At 49.9% G+C, this 26,682-nt stretch overlaps 2 protein-coding genes and 1 long non-coding RNA gene across 3 annotated transcripts in view; 2 read left to right on the top strand and 1 right to left on the bottom strand.

Moving 5' to 3' along the window:
* LOC113882669 (sodium/potassium-transporting ATPase subunit alpha-4) overlaps positions 1 to 12,167 on the top strand; it is a 36,284-nt gene extending 24,117 nt beyond the window's left edge. The window contains exons 17-22 of the mRNA XM_027525652.1: positions 1,497 to 1,651; positions 1,806 to 1,929; positions 3,156 to 3,301; positions 6,827 to 6,957; positions 7,051 to 7,152; positions 9,723 to 12,167. Of these exons, the coding sequence (XP_027381453.1) occupies positions 1,497 to 1,651; positions 1,806 to 1,929; positions 3,156 to 3,301; positions 6,827 to 6,957; positions 7,051 to 7,152; positions 9,723 to 9,852 (788 nt within the window). The 3' untranslated portion in view covers positions 9,853 to 12,167. The remainder of the gene's footprint in view (positions 1 to 1,496; positions 1,652 to 1,805; positions 1,930 to 3,155; positions 3,302 to 6,826; positions 6,958 to 7,050; positions 7,153 to 9,722) is intronic.
* A 1,577-nt stretch (positions 12,168 to 13,744) lies between these two features.
* Positions 13,745 to 23,473, top strand: CASQ1 (calsequestrin 1). The gene is made up of 11 exons (XM_027528747.1): positions 13,745 to 14,341; positions 16,576 to 16,660; positions 17,409 to 17,509; positions 17,716 to 17,827; positions 18,168 to 18,241; positions 18,591 to 18,721; positions 20,046 to 20,091; positions 20,461 to 20,515; positions 20,736 to 20,836; positions 21,638 to 21,712; positions 22,899 to 23,473. Exons 1-11 carry the CDS (start codon positions 14,063 to 14,065, stop codon positions 23,025 to 23,027), a joined length of 1,188 nt encoding a protein of 395 aa, XP_027384548.1. The 5' UTR covers positions 13,745 to 14,062; the 3' UTR covers positions 23,028 to 23,473.
* On the bottom strand, positions 21,719 to 26,625 carry LOC113884292. Its single transcript, XR_003508839.1, has 4 exons — positions 26,443 to 26,625; positions 25,746 to 25,910; positions 25,467 to 25,570; positions 21,719 to 22,212 (listed from the first exon to the last, which is right to left on the bottom strand). It is a non-coding gene; the product is annotated as an uncharacterized LOC113884292 (long non-coding RNA).
* Positions 26,626 to 26,682: the final 57 nt, after the last annotated feature.

The raw sequence follows: 26,682 nt of genomic DNA, 5'->3' as shown, positions 1-26,682 counted from the left end.
CACTGGGAAAAATCAGTGTAAGTCACAATTTTGCAAATTGGATTCAGCTGGTCCTTAGACCATCACTACGTGGAACCCTTATGTGATTGGAGGAAAGTCCAGATTGTCTAGGCAGCTCTAGTGCAGCATAGTTTGTTTGCTTCTCTCATGGAGATTCGGGAGATCCTACTTGAATCTGCTATAGGTTTCTACTGTAGGATTCTACTGTAGGTTTCAGGGTGTAGCCATACTCATAAGACTACTCTGTACTTCACAATCTCAGGAGGACTTTCAGGCAACCTGTTGTCTGAATGATGTTGACATATCAAGGTCATTTGGAGCCTGACTGAATGAGCCAAATCAGGTCCCCTCTTTCACGGAGACAATTCCCATTGGTGAAGCCCAGATTTCTGCTTCCTGGGCTCCCTGATTTCTGTCTGGAGCTATGAATTAAAATCTATTACAATCCACGTAATAATAATGGTTAACATTATACTGAAACCATGAATGATCCTCAGTATTGAGACCTTGTATAATCCTCAGTATTGTATGTCCACTCAATTCAATAAACTTTTGAGCATCAACTGTGTATCAGACACCATTCTAGATGCTGGGGATTCAACAACAGGGAGTAAAAAGACACCTCCTTGCTCTCAGGTAACTTAATTTCTAGTGAATTAAGATAGACAGAAAATCAACTGAACAGTGTAATAAAAGAAGACAAGTGCAATGGAAAAAAATAAGTAAAGCAGGGAGTGGAAGGAGGGGTGACACGTTTTTAAAAGGTTGTCAGGGAAGGATTCAAGCCATCTTGCAAGGCAGGAGGAATGAAGGTCAGAGAGGTGAGGGGTGCCCAAGATGACAAGTTAGTTATGGCAGAAAATGCAACTGGAACCCACGCCCAGGCTCTTTCCATTTCAGCCTTAATTTTTTTTTAATTGAAGTATAATTGATTTACCACATTGTGTTAGTCTCTGGTGTATAGTGAAGTGATTCATTTTTATATATAAGTAATTTTCCCCTTTGATAATCATTAGTTTTCCATGTCTGTGAGTCTGTCTGTTCTGTAAATAAGTTCATTTGTGTCATATTTTAGATTTTACATATAGGTGATGTCATATGATATTTGTCTTTGTCTGACTTACTTCACTTAGTATGATAATCTCTAGTTCCATCCATGTTGCTGCAAATCCAGCCTTAATCTTCCTAGGGCTTTTATACTGGCATTCTCAGACATCTCAAAGTATTAACCAGGCCCCAGCCTGCTTAATTTTCAGACATCAGATGATAGTAGTCATGTTGAATCCAAGAACACAGAGTATACAAATTTGACATGCTTAAATCATGGCTTTAACTAACAGTCACACAATTTAGAAACAAAACTGGGGCTGCCACGGCCCAAGACCCTTTCACGGACTGTGTGACAGTGCTTTGTAGCGGCCTCTCTGCCCAGGAGCTGGTTTGTGGGAGGTGTGACGTCTCTGTGCTGCTCACAGAAGGTTGACCATCCTTCCCAGGCCGCCTGATCTTTGACAACCTGAAGAAATCCATCGCCTACACCCTGACCAGCAACATCCCCGAGATCACCCCCTTCCTGATGTTCATCATCCTCGGCATCCCCCTGCCTCTGGGCACCATAACCATCCTCTGCATTGACCTGGGCACTGACATGGTGAGGACCCAGATGGGACCCGGTTCGTGGAACTCCTGTGAAATGGACTGAGTTGGGACGATCTAGGTCAGGCAGAGGGGCAGAGCTTGAGGGACTTCTCTGAGTCTCCTTCTGAGCTGTGTGTCCCCTGTTGTTTCCACCCTCCATCCTCCAGGTCCCTGCTATCTCCCTGGCTTATGAGTCAGCTGAGAGTGACATCATGAAGAGGGCTCCACGGAACTCAAAGACTGATAAGCTAGTGAATCACCGTCTCATTGGCATGGCCTACGGACAGATAGGTGCGGCTGCAGGAATGAGGGGTGGAAGGGAGTGGGGAGAGGCTGCCCCAGAAGGGTCATGAGGCCAGTCCTGGTTTAGAAGTTCAGGGAGCTATCTTAATTATGAACTGTGCTAGGCTCTAGCACAAAAAAACCCACTGATCTCTGATCTGCTCTTAAGGATCCAGTCGGAAAGGCGCAAACACGCATGAAAGGATGGCAGGCTGTTTTCCAAGTGCCACGTATTGAGGACAGATAGGACACACTACAGGAGTACAAGGCAGGACTCGCCAGTCTTGCGGACAGAGAGGCCTTGGGGAGGAAACATGGCTTAGACTTGGGGCTGGAAGATAGGGCTCAGCTAATGAATGGATGGTCAGACGGGGACCAGACGATACCTGGCTGTTGAAGAGTGAATACATCAAGTTGGTGGAGTGCTTATTCCTGATAAAGAAGTAGTGGGGAATGAGGCTGTGGACACAGGTAGTATTTATAGTGGGTCCAAGTCTTGAAAGACACTTCTTTGTTCTTGAGTAGCCAGGTACAACGGGTACAGGCAAGAGATATGGACAGAGGAGACAATATCAGTATTTAGAGATGGAAACACATAGAAAAGGCACAGATTTAGGAGCCATATCTATGTTTGAATCTCAGTATCACAACTGACTGCCTGTACAACCCTGGATAATGACTGAATATTTTTCGTGCTTCAGTTTTCCCACTTCTGAAACGTAAATGACAATTCAGAATTGCTGTGAGAATCACTGTGTGCAGGTACCGACAAACGGTGCCAGCTCTGTGGTCAGTAGGCACACATTAGCATCAGCCACGCTATGGTTCCCAGGCATGGGGGATGGAGGTTTTGACCAAGGGAGAGGCATGGAGCAGATGGGAGAAATGTGAGGGTAAGAGAGGACTTGATGAGTGTCCTGGTGTCAGAGGAAATGGAGAGGAGGAGTCCAGCATTCACTTGGTGGAGAGAGAGAGAATAAACCCCCTCTCAGATCCTTTCCAGTTTTATGGTTATATGACCCTGGGTTACAGCTTAGAAACCAGTGTCAGACTTTGGAGGCAAGTCCAACAGAGATGGCAGGGTCAGATCACTGATGGCATGAATCTTCAACATTACAGCTCAGACATACATCAACCCTGCTAGAAGCAAGTCCCAGGCGCCACCTCTTCCGTGGTCTGCCTTTTGAGATCCTCCTCTGAGTGAGGTTCCCCTGACCTCTAACTATCACTGACAGGGATGATCCAGGCTCTGGCAGGATTCTTCACCTACTTTGTGATCTTGGCTGAGAATGGTTTTAAGCCTCCTGATCTGCTGGGCATCCGCGTCAACTGGGAAAATCGATACATCAATGACCTGGAGGACAGCTATGGACAGCAGTGGGTGAGTGAAAGGCAAGATAGTAAATGGTGGCCATACAAGAGTGAAGAAGTAACCAGGAGAAATGGGTTTAGCAAGTTTTTGAAGACACTAGGCAGACAGAGACGATCCTCATCTCCAGTCCTACAGGAGCCTTCTAACACTTGACCTCAACCTCTGATCACATCAGCAAACATTCTTCTCTTTGTTTACAAAGACTTCATTTCTGTTAATTACTACTGTCTGTTGCCTGTTCATATCTTTCTGGGTCTTTCTGGCTTCCTTGGACCTGGAAATCTTCTCTGTCTGTTAACTTTTGGGAGGCTGATTTCCAGGTTCTATTCATCATTGCCCCAGAAATGAGTGCTGGATCCTCTTTCTCCTGTTATTTTCCTTTTCCGTGGGAGTTCAAAGAATAGGATTTTAAATCTGAAAACTTATTTTCTTTGTATATTTTCTTCCTTGTCATTCTAAACTGTTTAAACTTAGAGGATGCCTCTCTGTATTAGTCATTCCTAACACCCAAGATAAATGAGGTCTAAACTGAAGCCCTCTATCCAAAAATATGTATTTAAGAATTTTAGTAAGTATGCATTTGTGAACACTTCCATCCCAATTTCTGAGACAGTGGGAGATGTGACACCAATTTTTGCTAGAATCATAGGACCAGAGACTTCACATACAGTCTGTGGAGGACAAGATGGCCCATTCTTTAGCCTACAAATGAGGAATCTGAATCTGGCTGGAAAGGTTTAGTGACTTGTTCAAAGCCCCACAGTGAACCCGTACAAGAGCTGGACTAGAATTCTGGATTGATTCCCGCCCAGCACTTTGCCATGTCACCATGATGCCTCCAAACCAAGCTAACTGCAGGGTTCTCAAAAGTATGTTAAAATCAAGATCATTGTTGGAACGCTGGCACGCACACACAGTTCAGTTCAGTTTAGTCACTCAGTCGTGTCCGACTCTTTGCGACCCCATGGACTGCAGCATGCCAGGCCTCCCTGTCCATCACCAACTCCGGGAGTTGCTCAAATTCATGTCCATAGAGTTGGTGATGCCATCCAACCATCTCATCCTCTGTCGTCCCCTTCTCCTCCTGCCTTCAATCTTTCCCAGCACCAATGAATCAGTTCTTTGCATCAGGTGGCCAAAGTACAGGAGTTTCAGCTTCAGCATCAGTCCTTCCAATGAATATTCAGGCCTGATCTCCTTTAGGATGGACTGGTTTGATCTCCTTACAGTCCAAGGGACTCTCAAGAGTCTTCTCCAACAGATTTCCACTACCTGAGCCTCTCGAGGCCGACAGATGTCAATGTTCCCAGCTAGCAAAGTCCAAAGATCCCAGAGTCCTCACTGCTGTGTACCTTGTCAACATCCCAATCCTCGGATCAAGCCTTGTTTGTTTTATATCTTGAAACCATCTCCCTGCTACCAAGATTAAGCTTGTCATATGTTTATTTACAATCAACTAATGATAGTTAAAATTAATTTGAATTAACATCAAATTATATCAGCAACATCTTAAGATATTGCAAAACAGACTGAGAACAACTGCCCTGCCAAATGAATGCCATAAAGGCAAGGTCTATACCTCTTCCACTGCTGTAATCTTCCGATTATCAAGTATAGAGCTTCTTCCCTAGGAGGTACCCTACATACTGCTAATACCACTGGCAGTAATTCAATTGGCCACCGTTCATTCATTTAGTGAATACTTGTTGAGCATCTTCTATGCACTGGAGACTGTTTTGTCCCTGGGATATGGTAGTGAACAAAAATAGCCAAGAGACTGCCCTTGTGGAGGTTATATTCTAGTTAAGGGCACAGGGTGGGAAGGGAGAAAGATAATAGCTGAATAGATAACATACTGGGTCCATAGATTGTAAGCCCAAGAGGAGTTCAAAGAAGTGTTGGAATTGGGATACTAAAGTAGGGGATATTGAAAGATGAAGATGGTGAACAGAGAGAAAAGAGGTGCTTGAAAACTGAAATGACAGAAAAAATGTGGCTATTGAAAAAGACATCTGGAGTTTAATCATGGGAGCAAGCAATCAGGTGGGGAAGGGAGTATACCATTGGAGTAGATGAAGATACTGTGAGACCACGGTATGGGAAGGATCATCAACATGGATATTTAAATCTCCAAAAATGAGGACAGGCGCCGTTAGAATGACAGTGAGTCAGAAACTAAAATTTTCAAGGGATGATGGGAGTGGTTTGGTTTCGGTAGCTGGCTGCAGAGGACAGGGGTGGCATGATCTGACGCACAGAAATGTGCTGACTGGTCTCATTCTAAGTTCAGTGCTTGGCTCATCAATTTCTAGCTTTTGTTTTCTATTGTTTTGGGCTCTATGGTGGTGGTGGTAGTTTAGTTTCTAAGTCGAGTCCAACATTTGCAACCCCGTGCACTATAGCCCTCTAGGTTCCTCTGTCCATAGGATTTCCAGGCAAGAATATTGGAGCAGGGTGCCATTTCCTTCTCCAGGGGATCTTCCCAACCCAGGGATTGACCCTGCATCTCTTGCACTGTAGGCAGATTCTTTATCACTGAACCACCAGGGAAGCCCTTAGGGTTCTATATTTCCCTCCAAGTACAACTTTGACCACATCCCATGAGGTTCTATCTGTAGTATCTCATTATTGTTTGGTCCTATACATTTTCAAATTTTTTATTCGAGCTACAAGTTATTTATAAGCATGCTTTTTTTAAAAAAGATTTTGTTTGATGTTGACCACTTTTTAAAGTCTTTATTGAGTTTGTTACAATATTGCTTCCCTTGTTTTTTGTTTTGGTTTTTTGGCTGTGAGGCACGTGGAATCTTAGCTCCCCAACCAGAAATTGAACCCATATCCCCATGCATTTGAAGGTGAAGTCTTAACCACTGGATAGTCAAGGAAGTCCCCCAAACATGCTGTTGTTTTTTAATGGGCTTTTCCTCCAATCTAATTTAAATGCACCTCTCCTGTGCTTGCACAGCCCTCTGTGATGTCCCTCTTATAACCAACCTACAGTGCCGACATCGCGTATTTATCTTCCCCACTGGACTCTAACTTCCTTCTGTGCAAAATGTGAATGAAAGAATGAACGAACGGATGAGTGAATGCCTCCCATCTGGGACCACTCTTCGGGTATCGCTTCCCCTCTGCATGCAGATTCCCTACAGTCCCGTCTTCCTTACCTGCTTCCTTAGACCCTGCTTTCCTCTTGAGTCCACCTTCTTTTACACCACTCTTCTTATTAACTTAGTAAATATTTATGAGCCATCCTCCCTGCCACTCACTGAACAAAGCATGGGGAGGGAGGACACAGATAAATACGACGAGGTGCTTGCCCTTGAGGGGCTCTCAGTCCGATAAGGAAAACATAAACGCAAAACACAAAGTGAAAAGCGCTATGACAGAGATATGTGAGAAGGGCTGTGGCAATCTAAAGAGGTCCCCTAATTCAGCCTTGGGGTCTGGGAAGGCAGGAGAAAGAAGCAGCCTTTGAGGCATAGCTGAATCCCTCCTGACGCTGATGGCTCCCCTCTGCCTGTCCTTCCCTAGACCTATGAGCAGCGGAAGGTGCTGGAGTTCACGTGCCAAACGGCCTTCTTCGTCAGCATCGTGATCGTGCAGTGGGCTGACCTCATCATCTGTAAGACCCGTCGCAACTCAATCTTCCAGCAGGGCATGAAGTGAGCGCTGCCCCCCAAACCCAGCCCCGCCCCAAACTGCACCCCCTGCCTCTCCCTGATCACCTCCTTCACCCCATAAATATCTCCTCTCAGAAACAAGATCCTCATATTTGGGATCCTGGAGGAGACAATCCTGGCCGCTTTTCTGTCCTACACGCCAGGCATGGATGTAGCTCTGCGAATGTACCCACTCAAGTGAGTAAGGGGAGGGGGGGGCAAGGCAAGGCTTCTCTGGGCACAGGGGAAGCATATGGGAGGAAGTGCGGTTGCGTGGGAAGTCGAGCGAGCAGGGCGGCACTCAGTGATGTAGAGAGGACCGCCTGTGCTCCCATAAACACATCTTATTTGAGGAGGGATTAGGGATGAGTGATTGCACTCACCAGACATGCAAATTTCGTGGATTCACCAGTGCTTAACAGAGTGGTTTCTTTTCTATAATAACGCATGGTATAGCGGTCCCAGGCTCCATATTGCTCGGAACTGATGCAATCATAAAATAGCCTACTCTATGCAAGGCTAATTTTGCTGTACTTCTGCAAATATGTTTTCATATGTATGTATGTGAGTGGGCACACTGAAATTCTTACTATCTGGTACCTTGTTTGGTTCAAGTCCTATGTTTTCATTTTTTATATTAGTATATGCTTATGAAATTTTTTCATTTAACAGTTTTATAGAGAAAAAACCAAAACTCCCATTTCACTCCCCCTTCTCCCAACTCTGTATTGGTAGCCTCTATTAATGATTTAGTGTGTATCCTCCCAGCTGATTTTCTACGTGTTTATACATTTTGCTCACCATTCTGTCCCTTGCAGTGTTTTACACAATGTTTTACATTCTGTAGCTGCTAAATTAATGTTTACTAAGACATTGGCACTGCCCTTAGATGCTGGCAATTCCAGATTTGAATTTCAACGGTACTATATATTATTCTATGATCTTGGACAAGTTGGTAACCTCTCTGAGCCTCAGTTTCATGGCAAAGTCTTGATAACACACATCTGGCAGACTGAGAATTACATGTAGAGATGTATATAACACATGGAGCATGGCACTTGGGCCCTGGGGGGCACTTTGCTAATAGTAGCTCAGCTGATGTTGCTATTAATGTCAACATACAAATGCTAGTAAGTGTGGTTGGGCATTAACCATGCTCCCAAACACTGTGTATAAACCTTGACCATAAAACTCATCACCTAATACTGTGATTATTTTGTGTGTTTCTCTGTTTTCTCCAATCACTTGAGCTTCTTGAGATCAAAGACCATCATGTCTTCAGTTTTATTTCCCCAGGACCTAGCACACAGAGTAGACATATGATAACCGTTGTTGAATGGCTGCATGACTGTGTGTATGTAACTGTTCATATTGGTTGAAGGGTATGTGTGTGCACACATATTGAACCATGGCCTAGGCCTGCTCTGTCCAACATGGTAGCCACCATCCTTATGCAACCATTGAACTCTTGAAACATGGCTAGTGAGATTGAGAAACTGAATTTATAATTTTAGTTTACTGAAAGTTAAAAACTAAAGCACTGTCAAATATTTTTCTATTAAATACTACTTTATTGTTTTGGTTGGACTACACTTTCCACCAAATATTTAGTGTCTTACTTGAGACACACTGTCAATGTAAAATACTCACTGGATTTCAAGGACTGGGGATAAGAAAAGGAGGTAAAGTAACTAATTATGTTTATATTGATTATGTGTTGAAACAATAATCTTTTGGCTATTTGGGACTAAGTAAAATATTAAAATAACTTCACTTGTTTCTTTTTCATGTGGCTACTAGAAAATATAAATTTCACATGTGGCTTACAGTGTATTTCTATCAGACGGTGCTGGTCTAGGCCATCTCTCTATCATCCAAGGGACAAATGTGGTCCTGATCCAACCCCTCTCCGGAGTCAGCTCCTTGGTCTATTGAAGAGGTTCAGGAAGAAAAAGATTTCCCCACCTGTGCAATATGGAGGAGTATTTATATTCCCTGGCAAGATATCCCCTACATCTAGTCTCAGACGGACCACCCTGCTTTTGGTTGCAAGAGCTAGAGGACCCGGAAAGCAAAGGGGGGTTCTCCAGCAGTGACTCCATGAAAGCCAGTATATAATCTCCATGAACAATATATGTATCTCTTACATGGCATTTATCCCACTCTGTCCTCATTGGCTTTTTAATGTTCCTGCCCTGGGCCCTCCACCCTCACTCTCCAGGCTCTGGCTTCCTCAAAAGGTAGGAATCAACCTTCCACACTGAAGCAAAGTTACACCACTCAAAATAGCCTGGAGTTAAAACTCCCCTCGGGTCCTCCCCACCATTCTATGCAAAACAAAGAACTCTCTCACCCGAAGAAAAAAATGGACATTAAGGTTGATTACCCCAGCTCCCAGCCGGTCCAGCCTCTGGCCGATCTCCAGAATTCCTTGCCCCAGCCATTTAAGAGATAACTACTCCAAACAACCTTGGAGAAGAACAGGCCCCCTTAAGACAGTAGATTTCCACATATATGCCTATATATACTTACTCTTCTCTTGGGTTAGTGCAGTAGCTCACTAATCTGACTGCTGCCCCTTCTCGCCTCATTAAAGGTGATCTGTTCCTGTAAAGTGCCGGTCTCATTCTTTTTCCAAACCTTGCCTTCTCTAACTCCCTTACCCTACACACACAATAAACAAAACAATTCCCAGCCATGCTCTCTGCGCCTGCCTCTCTCAGGCGCCTCTATCTCCTCCTCTGCTGACCAGCTTTTGCTCTCTTCAGGATAACCTGGTGGTTCTGTGCCACCCCCTACAGCCTCCTCATCTTTGTGTATGATGAAATAAGAAGACTCATCATTCGTCGTTATCCCGGTGGTGAGGCTCCCCCACACCTTGGCCTGAGAGGTCGCTAGGCTCCTGACTGGCTGTCCCATTGCAGATGGTTCCTGCAGCCCCATGGCCCCTCTCCCCAGGTCACTGCCTGGCCTGTGCAGTGCCTGGACCCTGCCCTCTAGTCCTTGACCCCACCACGCTGCTCCTTCCAATCCTTGGGGCCCTGCCTTCCCTGCTCAGGCCTCCCACCCTGTCCTGGCTCATCTTTCTGTTTTTCTCCCCTTGATGCCTTCCCCGGTTCACTCTGGTCTCTTCTCTTCCACAGGCTGGGTGGAGAAGGAGACCTACTACTAACCTCAAGAGAGGAGGAGCTCACATGACATCGGGCTGTTCTGAGGGCCAGGTGGGGGAGGTTTAGAGGCAATGAGCTTGGGAAAACATCTGAGAGAGCGTATTAGTTGGGGCAGAGAGGTGCCAAGAGGAAGAACCTTGGATAAGAGAGACAGGCGATCCTAGGGCTGGGTTGATGGCACCATGGGTAGGAGATGAGGTGGGGGTGAGGGGAAGTCCAGCCTGTGTCTTCCTGGAGCCCAGCGAGGGGCTCAGTAACCAGTCAAGAGAGTAAACATTTGCAACAGCCCTCAGCTCCTGGATGTGTCGCATCTGGTTTTCAGAGATGCTCTCTCCCTAGATCTTCATTCATGGTAGCCGGGCAGAGGGCATCTTTCAGGGGCCCGGCTGGGAAGAGATCAGAATCAAGCATCCTTGCCTGCTGAGGGTATCCTCTCAAAGTTACTCTCCAACTCAACTGATAGCAAGGACAGGACCAGTCAAGCTGGGATCAGAGAAATGGAGGGGATGAGAGAGGAGCAGGAAGCCACACCTTACAGCGGGGCCACAGCACCCACTCAGGTCCTCAGATGACATACAGACTCGTAGAATCTTCATGCTAGAAGACACCTCATTTCATCATGAAGGACAGGAGGTCCAGAGAGGTTAAAAGATTTGGAAGGGGCCACGTGGTGAGAGGTGGAGGCTGCCACCCCACCTCCGAGGATGATCTGGTGTCCCTGACCTCAGCCCTAGTCATCAGGGCATCTCGACCCCATCCCATCCCTTGGCCGTTTTCCCTGGCCGTAGCCTTGCAGCAGAGACTGAAACAATGCTGTCTGGATGCCTGTAGCCTTTGCTTCAGGCATAGCACCCGCCCCCTCATGCTCCAGCTCAACACAGGTGATGGCCGTTCCCCAAAGCCTGGCCTCTGAGCCTGGCACTTGCTGCATCTCAGGTCACTGTGGAGTCCCCAGGAGCTTTCTCTCCTGCCCACCCTCGGCGGCAGCTCTTCCTTCCTCTTCACCCACTAGCTGGCTTTTGCTTTGTGAGCTGGTCTACTCTGCCCTGTGGATCAGTTCACTCTCAGGCTTTTTTTAGAGGAGAGTTGGCTATGCCAAAAAGCATAGAAAGAGAGAGAGAGAAATGCTGAGAAAAGCTGGGGGAAATCGTAGACTGTCACCAAAAACAAAGCACATGTGTTAAGTGACTGCACATTATGTCTGGCAGTGGACAAAGGCCTTAGTCACATCATCCATTAATCCGTACAACAAACACATTCTTACCACCCGACCGGGTTTTTTAGATGATTCTGATTCCAGAACTTGTGCCCTTAACCACTTTTCAGGCTAGTCTTACAATGAAGGCTGGGCCAAAAATCTACAAATGCGTAATGAAAAAGGAGTCTGGCGGATAAGAGGCTGTGGGCTAGCAAAGAGAAGGCCCATCTGTAAGGGACACCAGCCGCTTTCCCCCTACACCGGGCACACCCTCCTCGGAGGTCTCTCTCCCACCTGCTCCCCTCCTCCTCCAACACAAGGTCTCCTGGGGACGGGTTGTACCAGTCTGGGGTCCTTCCCCGCTGCTGACAGGGCTGAACCAGACCCTGGGAGACAGAGGGGCCAGGTTGTGTGCGTGTGCGTGTGCGTGTGCGTGTGTGTGTGTGAGCTAGGGAGAGGGGAGTGTGAAACCAGCTACTCAGGTTTCAGCAGCAGGAGCTTCGGGTGTCTGGTGGGGTAAAAATACAGAGGCCCCAACTTAGGGTCATTTGATACCAGTGGCTGAGCCTGAAGGCAGGGGCCTAGAGGGAAAGGACCGAGTAGAAAGTAGAGAGGAAAGCATCAGAAAGGAGGACAGGGAGGACAGGAGGGCTGCAGCTGCTGGAAAGGCTCTGGTGTCTCTGGAGAGCCAGGGGCGAGGAGAGGGAGCAGGACAGGATGAAGCAGCCTGGTAACTGCAGGAGAGGAGGGGAGAATGGAGCGGGCCTGGGGCAACCTTTTCCTCCCATCTCACACCCGGGGGTACGAAAGGTCAGATTCAGGATGAACTGAGTCTAATGTCCCAGTGTCTCTGTCTCGATGTCCCCCACCCCCCACCCCCCACCCCCAGAGTGCGCACGGCAGGAGGAGTCCGGGCTGAACATCATCTGGTCGTGGACGTCTGGGTGGGTCAGCCCTTCTCTCCCGCAGTCTTTGTGCCGATGGTAGAGCACATTGTTTGGCCTCCCTGACTCCAAGAGATGGGTTCTGGGGTGTCTTCAGCTCCAACATGCCCTGCTTAGCTACATCTGGCCTCTCCTGCTCCGACAGCTGCCTCTCTTGGACGCACTCCTGCCACGTTCCTGAGATATTTTCCTGGCCTTCCTTGCTTAGCTGTGTAAGGTCTGCCCCACGGGAGAGGGGAAAAATTCCTCCTCTAACATAATTTCATGGTGCAAAACACATGCTTGCTCGCCAACATCAGAGATACCTCGGGGCAGGGATGGGGGCTTCTGACTTCCATCTGGCTAGCCTCTCTTTCGCCTCCCTTGTGCCTCAGCTTAGCTGTGCATGAGTCCTGGGTGGTGGTGGGGCCATGAAAAGGGTCTCTCCTTCAAGGTACCCAGAGTTGAACTCATCCACTCTGCCCTCACCCCCAAGCTGGGATCCAGGAAGCGAGAGGCCCATCCTCCCAGCTCTGCTTTGACGCTTAGTGCACAGGATTAATCAACATCCTTGGTTCAGGGCCCCACCTCCTCATGTTTCCCCAGTGTTAATTTTTTCCCCTTATTCTTTATACCTGGTCCTTTTTGTCTTGTCAAAGATGTAGGAATGAGTAGTCGCAACTTGCTTTCCTCGGAATCATTCATCCTGGGGAAGCCTCCTTTCCACCGTGCCCTAGAAAACTAGTCCCATAGGATCAGAGTAGAGAGTACCAGCAGGAGGCCGCAGCCGAATGACTCTCTCCTTCTCATCTCAGGGCTGTGGGCAGAGAAGCCCCAGATCCGCATCTCCCAGGGTGGCTGTGGGCCAGCACTTCACGCCCCACGCCCCGTCCTTCCCCTGCATTCTCCAGTTAGGAGTGTTGAGTGAAGCAAAGGAAACTGGCTGGAGCTGAGCCAGGGCGCCAGTCCTGGACACGGCTCCATCTTTTATTAGGGGAATGATCTCATCCTTGGTCTTGGTTCTTTAAAGGGAAGTGCAGGGGGTCTCTTTCCTGCAGCCTGGATTGCATTTGTACTCCCCGCCTTCCTCCACAGGATCAAACAAACAGGCTTGACCCAGAGGAGAGCCCCAGGTTTTAGGACTTAGAGGCAATACCGCACTTGTCCCTCCTTTACGAATGTATCACCAGTCCAACCTCTGACCCAGAATACAGCCCAGTTTCCCTCTCTGAGTACCCTCGCCCTCCCTCAACTCTCCCTAATTACCCCAAGCCTTCCCTCCCCCAGCCCCAGCTTCATTTACCTCCGACTCATCTCATCTTATTTTTAGCTCCAGCTTTTTCCTTTCTTAATATGGTGATGAGCTCTTAGGCCAGTGTGGGGACAGGGGCTGAGGAGCCCTGGACATGGGGTGCGGGGGAGGGGAAGGAGGCTCTGGGAGCCTGGGTGAGAGGTGGTGGAGGTAGGAGGATCCCGGCCCTTGTGGAGTGCCCTGGCCTCAGAAGGTTATCCGTCTCCCCTGCCAATCCTGGAGACATATTTAGACGGGACCAGGTGGGGGCCGAGGGGTGCCAACCTCAGGGGCAGCTCCGGTTCCCTCCCCGCCCCCTGCTCCTATCCCTCCTCTGGCCCTTTTTCTCTTGGCTCTGTCGGCAGTTTCTCCAGGGCCGGCAGGGTCCTCTGTCCAGTGCTCTGGGCCATTCCCCACCCCACCCCCACTGTGAGCCCCCAACTCAGGATTTGGGACCCAGGGGCCCCTCCCTACTCCAGCTAACCTCTTCTAGACGAGACGCTCCGACTCAGACCCCACTACCTCCATGAGCGCTGCGGACAGGATGGGGGCCAGAGCTGTGCCCGGCCTGCGGCTGGCACTGCTGCTCCTGATGGTGCTAGGGACACCCAAGTCAGGGGTGCAGGGGGAGGAAGGGCTCGACTTCCCTGAGTACGATGGTGTGGACCGTGTGGTCAATGTCAACGCAAAGAACTACAAAAATGTGTTCAAGAAGTATGAGGTGCTGGCGCTGCTCTACCACGAACCACCCGAGGATGACAAGGCCTCACAAAGACAGTTTGAGATGGATGAGCTGATCCTGGAGGTGAGTGACGGGGTCTGCAGGCTGGCAGAGCAGGCCCAGCCCCTCTCTGTACCCCTCTCTCCTACAACGCCACGTGGATCTTTGAGGGTGGGACTGGGGGGACCGGCAGTGCAGCGGGATCCTGCTTCCACTAACAGGACACAAGTGGCATATGACCTTGGCCAAAAGAGAGAGAAATTCAGGAACCCCAAAGTACCCCTGTAGCCAGGCAATGTTAGCAAAGAGGGGAGCTGCAGGGAGAATCTCTCCTCCGTGCTAGAGGAGGCTGGCAGTACTAGGTTTGGCTAGGACTGGGGTGACCTTGGGGGCACCCCAAGGCGGGTGCAAAAAAGGAAAAGAGAGTTTCTTCATGGGAAGGAGAGGAATTGCAGTGCACCCCCAAATCTACCGTCCTAGCCAGAACGTGCCTGTTCTCTATACACTTTAGGGGCTGCACTCCAGAGAGTTCCAAACGGTATAAATATAAATGTCACTGACATTTTATTTGCATGTTTTTGTTTAGTCGTTAAGTTGTGCCTGACTCTTTTGTGACCCCATGGACTGTAGCCCAGCAGCCTCCTCTGTCCATAGGATTTCCCAGGCAAGATACTGGAGTAGGTTGTCATTTCCTTCTCCAGAGGACCTTCCCAACCCAGGGATGGAACCCACATCTCCTGCTTGGCAGGCAGATTCTTTACCACTGAGCCATCTGGGAAGCCTGCATGTCACTGATTTCATAGCTAAAGGTGTAATGGAGCCCACCATGCCTCCCACTGGCCTCTCAGGCCCCTCTCTCCTCCCCCATCCCATCTGCCCCTACTGGATCAAGCTGGGCACGCCGACTGGAAAATTTTTGTGTTTGGAGGCGGCTTCACCATGCCTTCCCCAAATTGTCTTTGTGGGAAGACTCTCCTCACCCGCTAGCTGACCTCAGGCATAAAGGAGAGAGGGCCTATTGTTACAAGGAAAAAAGCCCGTGTTCATAAATGATTGGAGACTTGGTCACACAGCCCTCCAGGAGCCGGGATGTGTTGGAGGCTCCTTGTCCAAGCTGCTGCAGCCCCTCTTCTAGCTTGGCAGCACAGAGAGGCCCCAGCTTGCCCAGAGCTTGGAGTATTTCAGGGCAAGACACCAGGATTGCAGGCTCTCATTTCTGTGTGCCCCTGCCGCATGCTGGAACCTGCCATCTGATTAATGAGCTGAGTATTTTTATCCTGAGTGCTCAGCATCCCTGGCCATCCACCTGCCAACCGTCTCCCTGCCCTGTCCTCCTGAGAATCTGAGCACAGACTCAGGCACTCAGATGGGTAAAGGTGGGGGGTAAAGCTGCAAACTGTGCCCAGTGCAGAGCGCATCAGGGTCAAGAGCCTGGCAGGTCGGGGTGGGGTGGGCGGGGCACAGGGACAGGGGCCTAGGGCTGACACTCCATAGCGTAAGGACAGGCTGAAGTAGATAGTGAAAAGCCAAGTCCCACTCCATTGAGGAAAGCCGGGCCTACTTCACCTCTAGTCTCTCTCTCTGTTGGTCTCTTTGCCTCTGCGGGTAACCTCTCCCCGATCCTCAGCAACATGAACAGACCCATTACCACCCTCTCTCTCTCCAAAATTCTCCCCACTGGGAGTCACTCAGAAGAATCCAAGGGACGCAGAACATCACCCCCACACTGAGTATGGCCTTCGTATGGAGGACAGGGCTCAGCTCTGAAGGAGGGAAGGGCCTCAGGCATTCTGAAGATCCCTCAGTATCCCTAAGGAACCCATAAGCACATGTGCAGTGCCTTCAATGTAAGAAGCACATTGCAAATGAGCAATGGGCTTCCCAGGTAACTCAACGGTAAAGAATCCACCTGCCAAGCAGGAGACGCAGATTTGATCCCTGGGTGGGGAAGATCCTCTGGAGAAAGAAATGGCAATCCACTCCAGTATTCTTGCCTGGGAAATCCCATGGACAGAGGAGCCTGGTGGGCTACAGTTCATGGGGTCCTAGAGTCAGACATGACTTAGTGCCTAAACAACAATAAATGAGCAGTAAGTGTTCAAGGATTAAATTTGAACCAAAGACAAAAAAAAAAAAAAAATGGCCAGCGGGGGGGCGGGTGGCGGGTAGAAGGGAAAGTAGAGATATCTTGGATCCTGGAACAGTGTCAAGGTCTCATAGTCCCAGAATCCCAAATGACCCAACTCAAAAGAACGAGATGGGAACTAGTGGTTATTAAGACTTTCAGGGGCTGATTTTAACCCTAACTCTCCCTTCAGTTGGCAGCCCAAGTGCTAGAAGACAAGGGTGTTGGCTTCGGGATGGTGGACTCTGAGAAGGACGCGGCTGTAGCCAAGAAGCTAGGTAAGGGTAGGAGGAGCAGGAAGCGGTAAGTGGCAAGTGAGGAAAGACTCAAATTTGCAGGGGTATGGCTGGGGGTTCCAGGCTCTCCGTTATTCCTTACAGAGAACCATGCTCAAATCTCAGAGAGAGGTGGAACTGGCCTTCTTTGTACGTACCCAAAAAACAGGGCTACGGGCTGGAGGAAGGGGGTAATCAGGGAACACGAGTGCGGCTGGAGAAGCCTCCGCAAGCTCCTCTTCCAACCCCTCCCCGACCCGCAGAGCTGCGGGCCGGATGTTACAGCACCAGACGCCAGGGGGCAGCACAGGCCGAGACCGGACTCCGGATGTGGATGGGGGAGGGGTGGTCAGTAATGAAGTCATCCGGTCAGTAATAGCAGAAGGTTAAAGGGCCCGGGCTGGGAACTAGCAACCTGAGTTCTCAGAGGCGGTAAAAGGAGTATCTGTCCTTGGTTATGGCAGATAGAGAAAGGGAGACATCTTGCTGGAGTCTATGTCCCTTTGTCCTCCCCTAGCACCCTCTGGAGAGCCCCTGGGGCCAGACTAGCCACCTAGGCTAAATCCAGGGGGCTGGACCTCAGGGATGTAGGGGCTAAGAGGCAGTGGAGGTAAGCAGGGCCGGGGGCAGGGGAGGTGAAGGATGGGAGAGAGGGTCCAGTGGGATTATGGAATGGGCTGTGATCCTGGATTTGGACCCTCGGATCTGTGGGAAGGCTGGAATCATGGCCTACCTCTGGCTCCCTGCCTAGGACTGACTGAAGAGGACAGCGTTTATGTTTTCAAGGGGGATGAAGTCATTGAGTACGATGGCGAGTTTTCTGCTGACACCCTGGTGGAGTTTCTGCTTGATGTGAGGACCCCTTGGACCTAATGGCCTTGCTTAAAGACCTCATGCCCATCCGACCAACTCCAGCCTCACACACAAACACACACACAGAGGCTACAGAGAGCCCTTCCTCCCCAACAGAGAGCCCCTTTCTCCCTGATCCCTCTCCCTGTCTCTGCCACTGAGTTCAGAGATTCACTCTCATTCCTTCAATGTCCTTGCTCTTCCAGGTCCTAGAGGACCCTGTGGAATTGATTGAGGGTGAACGAGAGCTGCAGGCATTTGAGAATATTGAAGATGATAACAAACTTATTGGCTACTTCAAGAACAAAGACTCAGAGCGTGGGTAACCCTCAGACTCCACTGCCCCCCCACACCCCACTTCATCTGCCCTCCTCCCTCTCCACCTCACCCACTGGCTCAGACCCCTGCCCCATCACCCCTCTTGCCAGGGTGGGTCCAGCGACTGCTCTGATCTCCCTGCACTCTGTGTTTCTCATACAGGCACCAAGGCATTTCCCTTCCCTGCCCCCTCACCACTCTATCTACTCTCAGAAAGCTAGAGGGAGTGGGTCTCAGAATGAATCCATTTGCCAAAGAACTGGGAGACAGAGAGGAGGCAGAGGTGGCTCCCTGGCAGCCCCTGGTGGCCCCAGAGACTGACTCTGCATTCCCTCCTCAGATTACAAAGCCTATGAGGACGCCGCGGAGGAGTTCCACCCCTACATCCCCTTCTTCGCCACCTTCGACAGCAAGGTTCTCCTCCCTGTGGCCACCCTGAGTCTCCCTCACTCCTGTCAGCTGCCCTCCAGACCCCCTCCCAGAATCGATGGGGGACCTCCTCCCTCCTTACACACTGGTATTCCCCACCCCACCCCACGCCGGCTTCCTCCACTCCACAGATTTCAGAGGATCTAACCCCTCTCAGGTTCAACCGAAGCCCAGAGAAGTTAACACGTGTCCAGTGTCACAATGGCAGTGACAAGGGCCCAGGTTGTCTGACTCCCTGTTTGATACTGGCTCCCCCCCAACACTCTCCATTAATACTGCTTCTCCCCCTGACTGCGTGTCCCCTGCTCCAATCCCCCATCCCCTTCCCCAAAAGGTGGCAAAGAAGCTGACCCTAAAGCTGAATGAAATTGATTTCTACGAGGCCTTCATGGAGGAGCCTGTGACCATCCCAGACAAGCCCAACAGCGAAGAGGAGATCGTCAGCTTCGTGGAGGCACACAAGAGGTAGGCATGGGGGGAGCCCCCGAGCAGGGCGGGCTCCTCCTCAGGAGCATGTCTGCGAGACGGGCTGGGGGAAAGGCAGCTGGGCAGGAGCCTGGTCTCCCCTGGAGACGAATACATCTGCGGGGACTAGTGCTCCCTGATGCACTGATGGTTTTGCACAGTATTTTGCACCCCAACACTTAGCCAGAGCCTTACACACAGAACGCGAACGTGAACGTGAAGTCGCTCAGTCGTGTCCGACTCTTTGCGACCCCATGGACTGTAGCCTACCAGGCTCCTCTGTCCACGGGATTTACCAGGCAATAGTACTGGAGTGGATTGCCATTTCCTTCTCCAAGGGATCTTCCCAACCCAGGGATTGAACCCGGGTCTCCTGCATCGTAGGCAGATGCTTTACCGTCTGAGCCATTACACACAGAAGGTGCCCCATAAACCTGTACAGTTCACTGTGATGTGAGACCAGTGTTGAGTGCCTGTGGTCTGCTAGGAACGCTGAAGTGCTCTCTTTCTTATTCTTTTTAATCCTTTAACAACCTCAGTTAAAGAGAGTCCACAAGGAGTGTCAGAACAGGGATCCTAAGCCAGGTCTGACCCGTGTTCTTTCCCACACATGGCCTACACCAGTGGTTCTCAACAGGGCTGGAGGGCGTGGGGAGGTAGGGGGACGATTCCGTCCTCCACGGCATGTTTTGCAATGTCTAGAGACACTTTTGGTTGGAGCGAGTACTACTGGTGTTTAGTGAGTGGAGACCAGGGATGCTGCTTAATATCCTGCAGTGCACAGGGCAGCCCTTCCACAACAAAGAATTATCCGGCCCCAAATGTCAAATGCTGAGGCTGAGAAACCCTGCCCTACACTCACACAGAATTCTCTTCCTTCACAGTCCTCCACCACTGCGAACACCCATTCATCACTGAGAACACTACTTACCGTCACCCTCCCCCTCTAGATTACGGTTCTCTCCCTCAGGGCAGAAATATGCTGGCCTCACTCAATTCTGTCTGCACAGCACCTAGCACAGCGTTTAGAACATCTCCAGCACTCAATTTGTGAAAGAATGAATGAACATCCAGATGTCCAGTTCTTTCTCCCAAAAGTCTCTTTTCCAGTCCCCTTGCCCACCCTCTGCTCTCCCACCTGCTTTAACCATGCAATGATCTGGGCCTGGTGCCCGGAGCTTGGTCTTTTCCAGATGGCTTGGTTCTGGGCTACAAGCTGTCTGTGCCCTAGGCGTGACCCTGTGGCAGCCTCTGCTTACAGGGATCTGCTGGAGCCAAGGGTGTCCTTCTTGCCCGCTGAGTAGTGCCTTTTTCTCTCTTCTAGATCAACCCTGAGGAAGCTGAAGCCTGAGAGTATGTATGAGACTTGGGTGAGTGCCCCTGGATGGGGCCAGGCCTGGGGCGAGCATGGGAAAATTCAAGTCCTGGGAACATCTAGTCTTGCTGCTCCTCATGTCTTGCTTGTGGGAAAGACAGTGCACCAGCCAACGTTGAGGGCTTCTGTTCTGAAGAATGTGTCAGGAGCTGGGGGACACACTTAACTTGATGACGATGACAAAAGAGGAGCCCTAAGCTCTGGGGCTGAAGGGTTTGCTAGAGGAGTGTGGGTGACAAGAACATACCTGCTTCAGAAGCTAGACTGCCGCAAGACTCAGGTCCAGGGAAGATCTAGGGTCTGTTCTGGGCTCTCTAACTTCAGGGAGTATAGCTAAGGTCTTCCTCCCCACACCCCTCAACAGGAGGACGATCTGGATGGAATCCATATTGTGGCCTTTGCAGAGGAAACTGATCCTGGTGAGGAAGGAATACTGGGTTGGATTTGGGATGCGGGGGCACTGGTGAGACGGGGAGATGGGGTATTAATTAGAGAGTAGGCTTTTAACACGCAAGATGTGTTTTCTCAGAGCATAGTTTACAAGCTAGACATGTGGAGCTATGGGACGCGGGCACAGAGAGCTGGACTCCAGATTCCTCTGTGCCCCGTCACATCCTTATCACCTGTGTTCCCTCCAAGATGGCTATGAGTTCTTAGAGACACTCAAGGCCGTGGCCCAAGACAACACGGACAATCCTGATCTGAGCATCATCTGGATTGACCCTGATGACTTCCCCCTGGTAAGAATCGTCACTGGGCACTGCTGTCCTTGGCAGGGCCTTAGCCTGGAGCATGTCCTGAGGGGGTCTGTTTCAGAGTTCCTATTCCCATCTCCTAGTGGAGGACCCTACTGCATGCTCAGGGGCACTAAGGGCATCCTCAGAAAGAGGACACAGATTGGGACGTGTGGGAACAACAGGATTCCCAGAGCAGAGGCTGAGCAGGTAGCTCAGGTGCCCAGGGGCACCTTTCTCTTTCTAGAGAAATCCAGAGTTTGGGGGAGCAGGGGCACATTAGCCCTGCGTGTGGGTGTACATAATCACAGAATCGAAGCACAGAGATACCATGTCTCAGGGCATGGCTCTGTTACCAGCAGAATCCCCAACACCTAACCTTCTTTGTTGAAAAGAGAACTAGATAAACAAACACAAGTGTGAGGACCAATGGCAGTCACTGATTATAACTACCTTAGAGATGTGGGAACTGAGGGCCAGGGAGAAGTGACTTGCCCTGAGTCACAAAGTCAATCAGTAGCAGAGCCAGGATCAGAGCAGGCTTCCTATCTATCAGTAGTTTTCTTCAGAAGGAAGTGGCCAGTGTCCCCAGCTGACGCTCCTGATACTCTCCTTTTGGTATATCTACTCTTTCTTCAACTGCTTAGTTCTGCCCATTCCCTTCAGGGACTGTAGCTGGACCCATCGCCCACCCCCCACGGGCTCACAGTGTCCTCTGTCTCCTCCTCGTTGGCCCTCACACGCACCCTCCTGGACTCAGGTATTCCTAGCCTCCATTAAGTTTTACCATATATGGTCTCTCCACAGCTGGTTCCATACTGGGAGAAGACATTTAACATCGACTTGTCAGCCCCGCAAATAGGAGTCGTCAATGTTACTGACGTGAGTTTCCTTCCATCATCCCTGGCTGACCTCCACCTCTGCATCCCAGCATAGCTAGTTCTCTGCTTTGCTAACTAGGAATTGAGGGCCCTTCCCAGAGGAATCAGACCTGCCCAGTCTAATGGCTGGAAAGAGGGAAAGATTCCTGCCCTGAACACACTCCTGCTTCTATCTGTTGGACTTTGGCTGCTCGTCCTTCAAAGCCCAGTTCAAATCCTCTCTTCTCCATGAAGTCTTTCCAGATCTGCCATTTGGAATCATTTTCTTCCTCCCAGAGCCCATTTGGCATTGAGAACATGACTTTAATATGGCTATTATGTATCATGTGTGTCTCTTCCAGTAGTCTTTGAGCTTTTAGAAGGCAGAAATATTCTCTTTCACATACATCAGATGCTTTAACATTTGTTGAGTTGAATAGCTCATGGTCTGCTTTCATGTAATTCTCAGTCTAAGTGGTGAAGTAGGTATTCCATTAACCACCAGGCCAGATCTGATCAACTCTATAACAGAGACACAAATAAAATGCCAGGAAAGCACAGAAATCAGTGACCTCTACCTGTGAGTCAGAGTGGGTTTACAAGGAGTAGAGTTTAAAGTGGAGTGTAAATCAATCATACCTCACTTTTTAAAAATAAAGAATAAATTATTTAAATCTAAAAAATTTAAATACACTTAAGTTCTGTGAGTGAAAATTATGAGACATTATTTCCAAACTGATGGAAAAGTTACTGCAAAAGGTCAAAAAGAAGGAAAATGAGTATCACGCCTGGGAAAAGGCAAGTCGGATTTTATGGCTTGAGAGTCCGGAGATCTCTGAGGATGATGCCAGAGAAGCAGGTTTTGGAAAGTCTGGAATGCTAGAGATTTTCTGACTTTATTCTCCAGGCCATGAAGAGTCACCAGTGGTTTTGCATCAAGGGCATGATACAGAGGTCTGTTTTGTGAAGCTCAGCACAGCAAGAGCTAGTAAGAAAGACCAAAGGGAGAAGGTCTACTTGCTGACCCAGCTGTTCTTTCTATTCCCACTGTCACTGTTCCAACCTAGACCTTCATCTGGACACTTTTCCTGCCCAGGGACAGATGCAGAGAAGGGGACAGAGGATGTACAGAGTCCAGAGAGTGGGAGGACAGGTCTAGAGACCTGAGTCAGGCTTAGTTCTGATCCCTGGTCTGTGCCATGTCCTAGGCGGACAGTGTATGGATGGAAATGGATGATGAGGAGGACCTGCCCTCTGCCGAGGAGCTGGAGGACTGGCTGGAGGACGTGCTGGAGGGCGAGATCAACACAGAGGACGACGACGAAGAAGACGACTAGTTGCCGTGGCAGCCGTCTCCTGGCCCCACCCGCTCCCCTCCTGCTCCCCTCTCCTTCCCTGAGCTCCTCCAGGGACACTAGGTTGCGTCCTCCGCCATGGGGCTTGTTGGGGTCTGTATGCTAGGTGCTGAGATTTCCCAACACACCAGCTCAGCTGTCTTCTCTCTGGCTCCTGTTCCCTGTCCCACTGCATCCCAGTATCAATTGTTTCTTCCGTCACTCCCTTCATGCTTTCTTGTGACTCCCCCCTTGCCATATCCATGGGTCCCCATCTCTTCTGTTCCCCCCACCTGACCAACTCTTCCTTACTCTCTCAAGTCCTCTGTCCTTCTGATTGTCCTGTCCCTGGCCAGGGAGAGTACTGTGTTTGGGGCTGAACTTTAGCAATCTCTTGTTGATGTATTTGGGTCAAATGAGACCTCAATAAAGGATCTGGGGCAACATTAGCAAGTGTCTGCTGATGAGGTCTCACCCCTACGGCAGGAGGAAGGCAGCTAGAGGGTGGGGGATTTAGGTGTGGGTACCTTCTTAGGGGACTGTGATCACAAGGGGGTGGGGCTCTTCCCTGCAGACAGTCATCCCAGAGAAGGTTGGGTTATTTATCTGCTGCAAGTCAACAACGCTTTTCTGAACACGTGGTTTTCCTCCAGCACCACTGTCAGGCTCTGGGAGAACAGAGAGTGCTGGGCCTGTCCCTGCTCTCCAGCTGATTAGTCTCACTGGGAAGTCAAGACAAGCACACTAAACAATTGAAGAAAAATACAAAGCAATATATAATTAAGTGATTATGTGCCACTTGATAGCATCCTCCCTTGCAGCTCTTATTTGAACAGCAAGATTGAGCCCAAATAACACTTCCTCGGTGAGGCCTTCCCAGAGGTGGCCCTTCCTGCAGCTCCCTCCTCTGGGTTCCCACCACACTCTCTCCATCCACCTCCTTCCACCTGTATTCTAATGTCTGTCCTTCCCACCAGACTGTGAGCCCTTGAAGGAAGGAAGGACCCCAGGCTTTTTCTCTGTGTCTACAGGATTTGGTACACAAAAAGTCCTTAGTAAATGTTTGTTGAAAGAAGGAACAAATGAATAGAAAAGACTCAAAAAAGAGAGATGAGAATGGGTTTTGATGGCTTCATAAAGGAAATGAGTATTTTCTAGGTCTTAAATGAAGAGTGGAATTTACTGGGGCAAAGGAGTTGGGGAGGAGACATTTCAAGTGGTGAAAACATCAAAAGCACTGGCAGAATGTGTGTGCCATGCTAGGGGTAGAGAGGAGACCACACAGACAAGAAGAGTTCAAATGGTGGCTGTGAGGTTGGTGTGCATCCAGGGCTAGGTCGCAGAGGTGTCCTGTGAGCTAGGGAGGAAGAGCAACATGTAATCTGGCAGTGATGAGCAGGATGGATAGGGGGAAGGAAGCTGATGGAGATACCAGAGGCAGGGAGTCCAGCTCTTACCAGACTGTTACAGTAATCAAGTAGAGTTGGAAGAACGTGGGCTGGAGCAGTGGTCAAGGGAATACAGAGGAGACCTTTTATTTTGTACAACGGGGATTACCCCAGACCTGGGGGCCCACTGGCAATCCTGGCAGGAAGGACCCACATTCTCTCCAGCACAGGCCCAGGCTGGGGTAAGTGTCATGGAGTCAGGATTTGGTGTGAAGGACAAGCAACTGAACAAGCCCATAACTAACGGATGTTACAGTTTTCATAGTCTGAGTATAAAGGCATTGCTGGACAACTCAAGAGGATGTCTGAGCATGGATGAAGGAGACCTAAGGTGAGAGAAGTTTTCACCCTCCACAGACAAATCCAGGAAGTCTTCCTGGAGATGGCGGCAGAAGCATAAAGTAGAAACCACCTATTCATCCAACTTGTACCCATCTGCTACTGCTACCGCTAAGTCACTTCAGTTGTGTCCAACTCTGTGCGACCCCATAGATGGCAGCCCACCAGGCTCCCCCGTCCCTGGGATTCTCCAGGCAAGAACACTGGAGTGGGTTGCCATTTCCTTCTCCAATGCGTGAAAGTGAAAAGTGAAAGTGAAGTCGCTCAGTCGTGTCTGATCCTCAGCGACCCCATGGACTGCAGCCTACCAGGCTCCTCCATCCATGGGATTTTCCAGGCAAAGTGGGGTGCAATTGCCTTCTCCATGTACCCAGCTAATAAATGTTTAATACATGGTGCGGGCACTAGGCCGATACAAAAACACTGCAGAACCCACTCTCTAGCATAGGTCAGTGGAAAGCCCCAGACTGAATGATAGCTCCCATGTTTTAAGCATCTATCTGTGCGAGTCACTAGGGACTTACAATTTCTAAATCTCACAAGAACCCTGTGAGACAGACATCAGTGTTCCCATCTTACGCACAAGGACACTGAGGCTCTGAGGCAACCTGCCCAAGAGAGGAGCAGAGCCAGCATGAAGCCCGAGTCCCCTTACCTGGCTGCCTCTGAAAGACCTGGATCTTTCACTGACTGTAGACAAGTCATTCAGTTTTTCTGAGTCTCAGAGGTGGGTCAACAAAACAGGTTTTGGCCCTACAACTTAGAACAAAGGAGACATATGCAAAAGCAAATTAGAATATGTTACTATCACAGGGGCAGTGACAGGGCACCCTGGGGAGAGGATGCCATAGCAGAGAGAAGGGCTGTGAGGCCCGAAGCAGCCAGCCTGAGCCTCTTCTAGGGGAAGTGTAGTCTCAAGAAAGGAGGGGCTCACCTGAGGCTTCCTGAGGGGTCCCCTGCTGGAAGCCAGGTGAAGGAACCGAGGCTGGTACTGCTGGTACTGAGGTGAAGCCGGGGCATTCCCGGAGGTGACACAGACACTGATGGGGCTCAGACCTCATCAGCAGGCTCTGCCAGAGTTGAGGAGAAACCCTTCAGGCTGGAGAGGAAAACAGGCTTTTCTAACTTCTTCCTTCCCTCTTGCAGTCTGCCTGAGAATCTGAGGGAGGAAAGTCCCTAGGGTCGAGGGAAGTGAGAGCTGCCATGCTGGGCCTGGGCAGAGGGGTAAGGCAAAGAGACAGAGGGAAGCACGGCTCTGCAAGTTGTCTATATTTGCATGCTGAGCTCATTGCTGCTCTTTTTCTCCCCAGAAAATAAAATTACATCACGATGCAGGGGGGAGGGGGAAGGCTGGAGGGTGGTATATTTGGGAAAGGTGAGAGGAACACAAGGGGGAGGCCGGCATCATCCTGGAGAGAGAAGATCTGTAACTCCAGGACAGGCGAAGAAAGCCCCCACTTTGCTTCTGGACTCCACTCCTCCCCCCTCTCCCACCTTCAAGGTGGATAAATCTGAGTGGTCATTTACTACGGCTCCCCTGACCCATAAAGGGAAGAAAAAGGTTTTTTCAAACACAGAGTCAAGCAGCTAAAAGGATCCAGAGGCCAAAGGCCTTCCAAACTCTAACTTACTCTTTGCCGTCCAGGGTCCCAGCCACTGTGGTCACCGAAAGGTCTAAGGGGAGGTGTGTGTTCCTTTGGGAATAATTAAATCTGAGAATGGGGGTTCGCTGCTTAGGGGAAAAGGAACGTCACTAGTCCAGTCCTCCCTTACTTCTGCCCCCATCCCGAGTCTTCCAGAACCCCAGCCCCCTCCTGCCTCCCCTCCCCCTCTCCCGCCCCTCCCCGCCCCCCGCCCCTCCCCGGCTCTGA

The sequence above is a fragment of the Bos indicus x Bos taurus genome, chromosome 3 (genome assembly GCF_003369695.1).
Source record: "Bos indicus x Bos taurus breed Angus x Brahman F1 hybrid chromosome 3, Bos_hybrid_MaternalHap_v2.0, whole genome shotgun sequence".
Lineage (NCBI taxonomy): Eukaryota > Metazoa > Chordata > Mammalia > Artiodactyla > Bovidae > Bos > Bos indicus x Bos taurus.
Note: the sequence above shows the minus strand (reverse complement) of the source record. Positions and strands in the feature narration are given on the sequence as shown.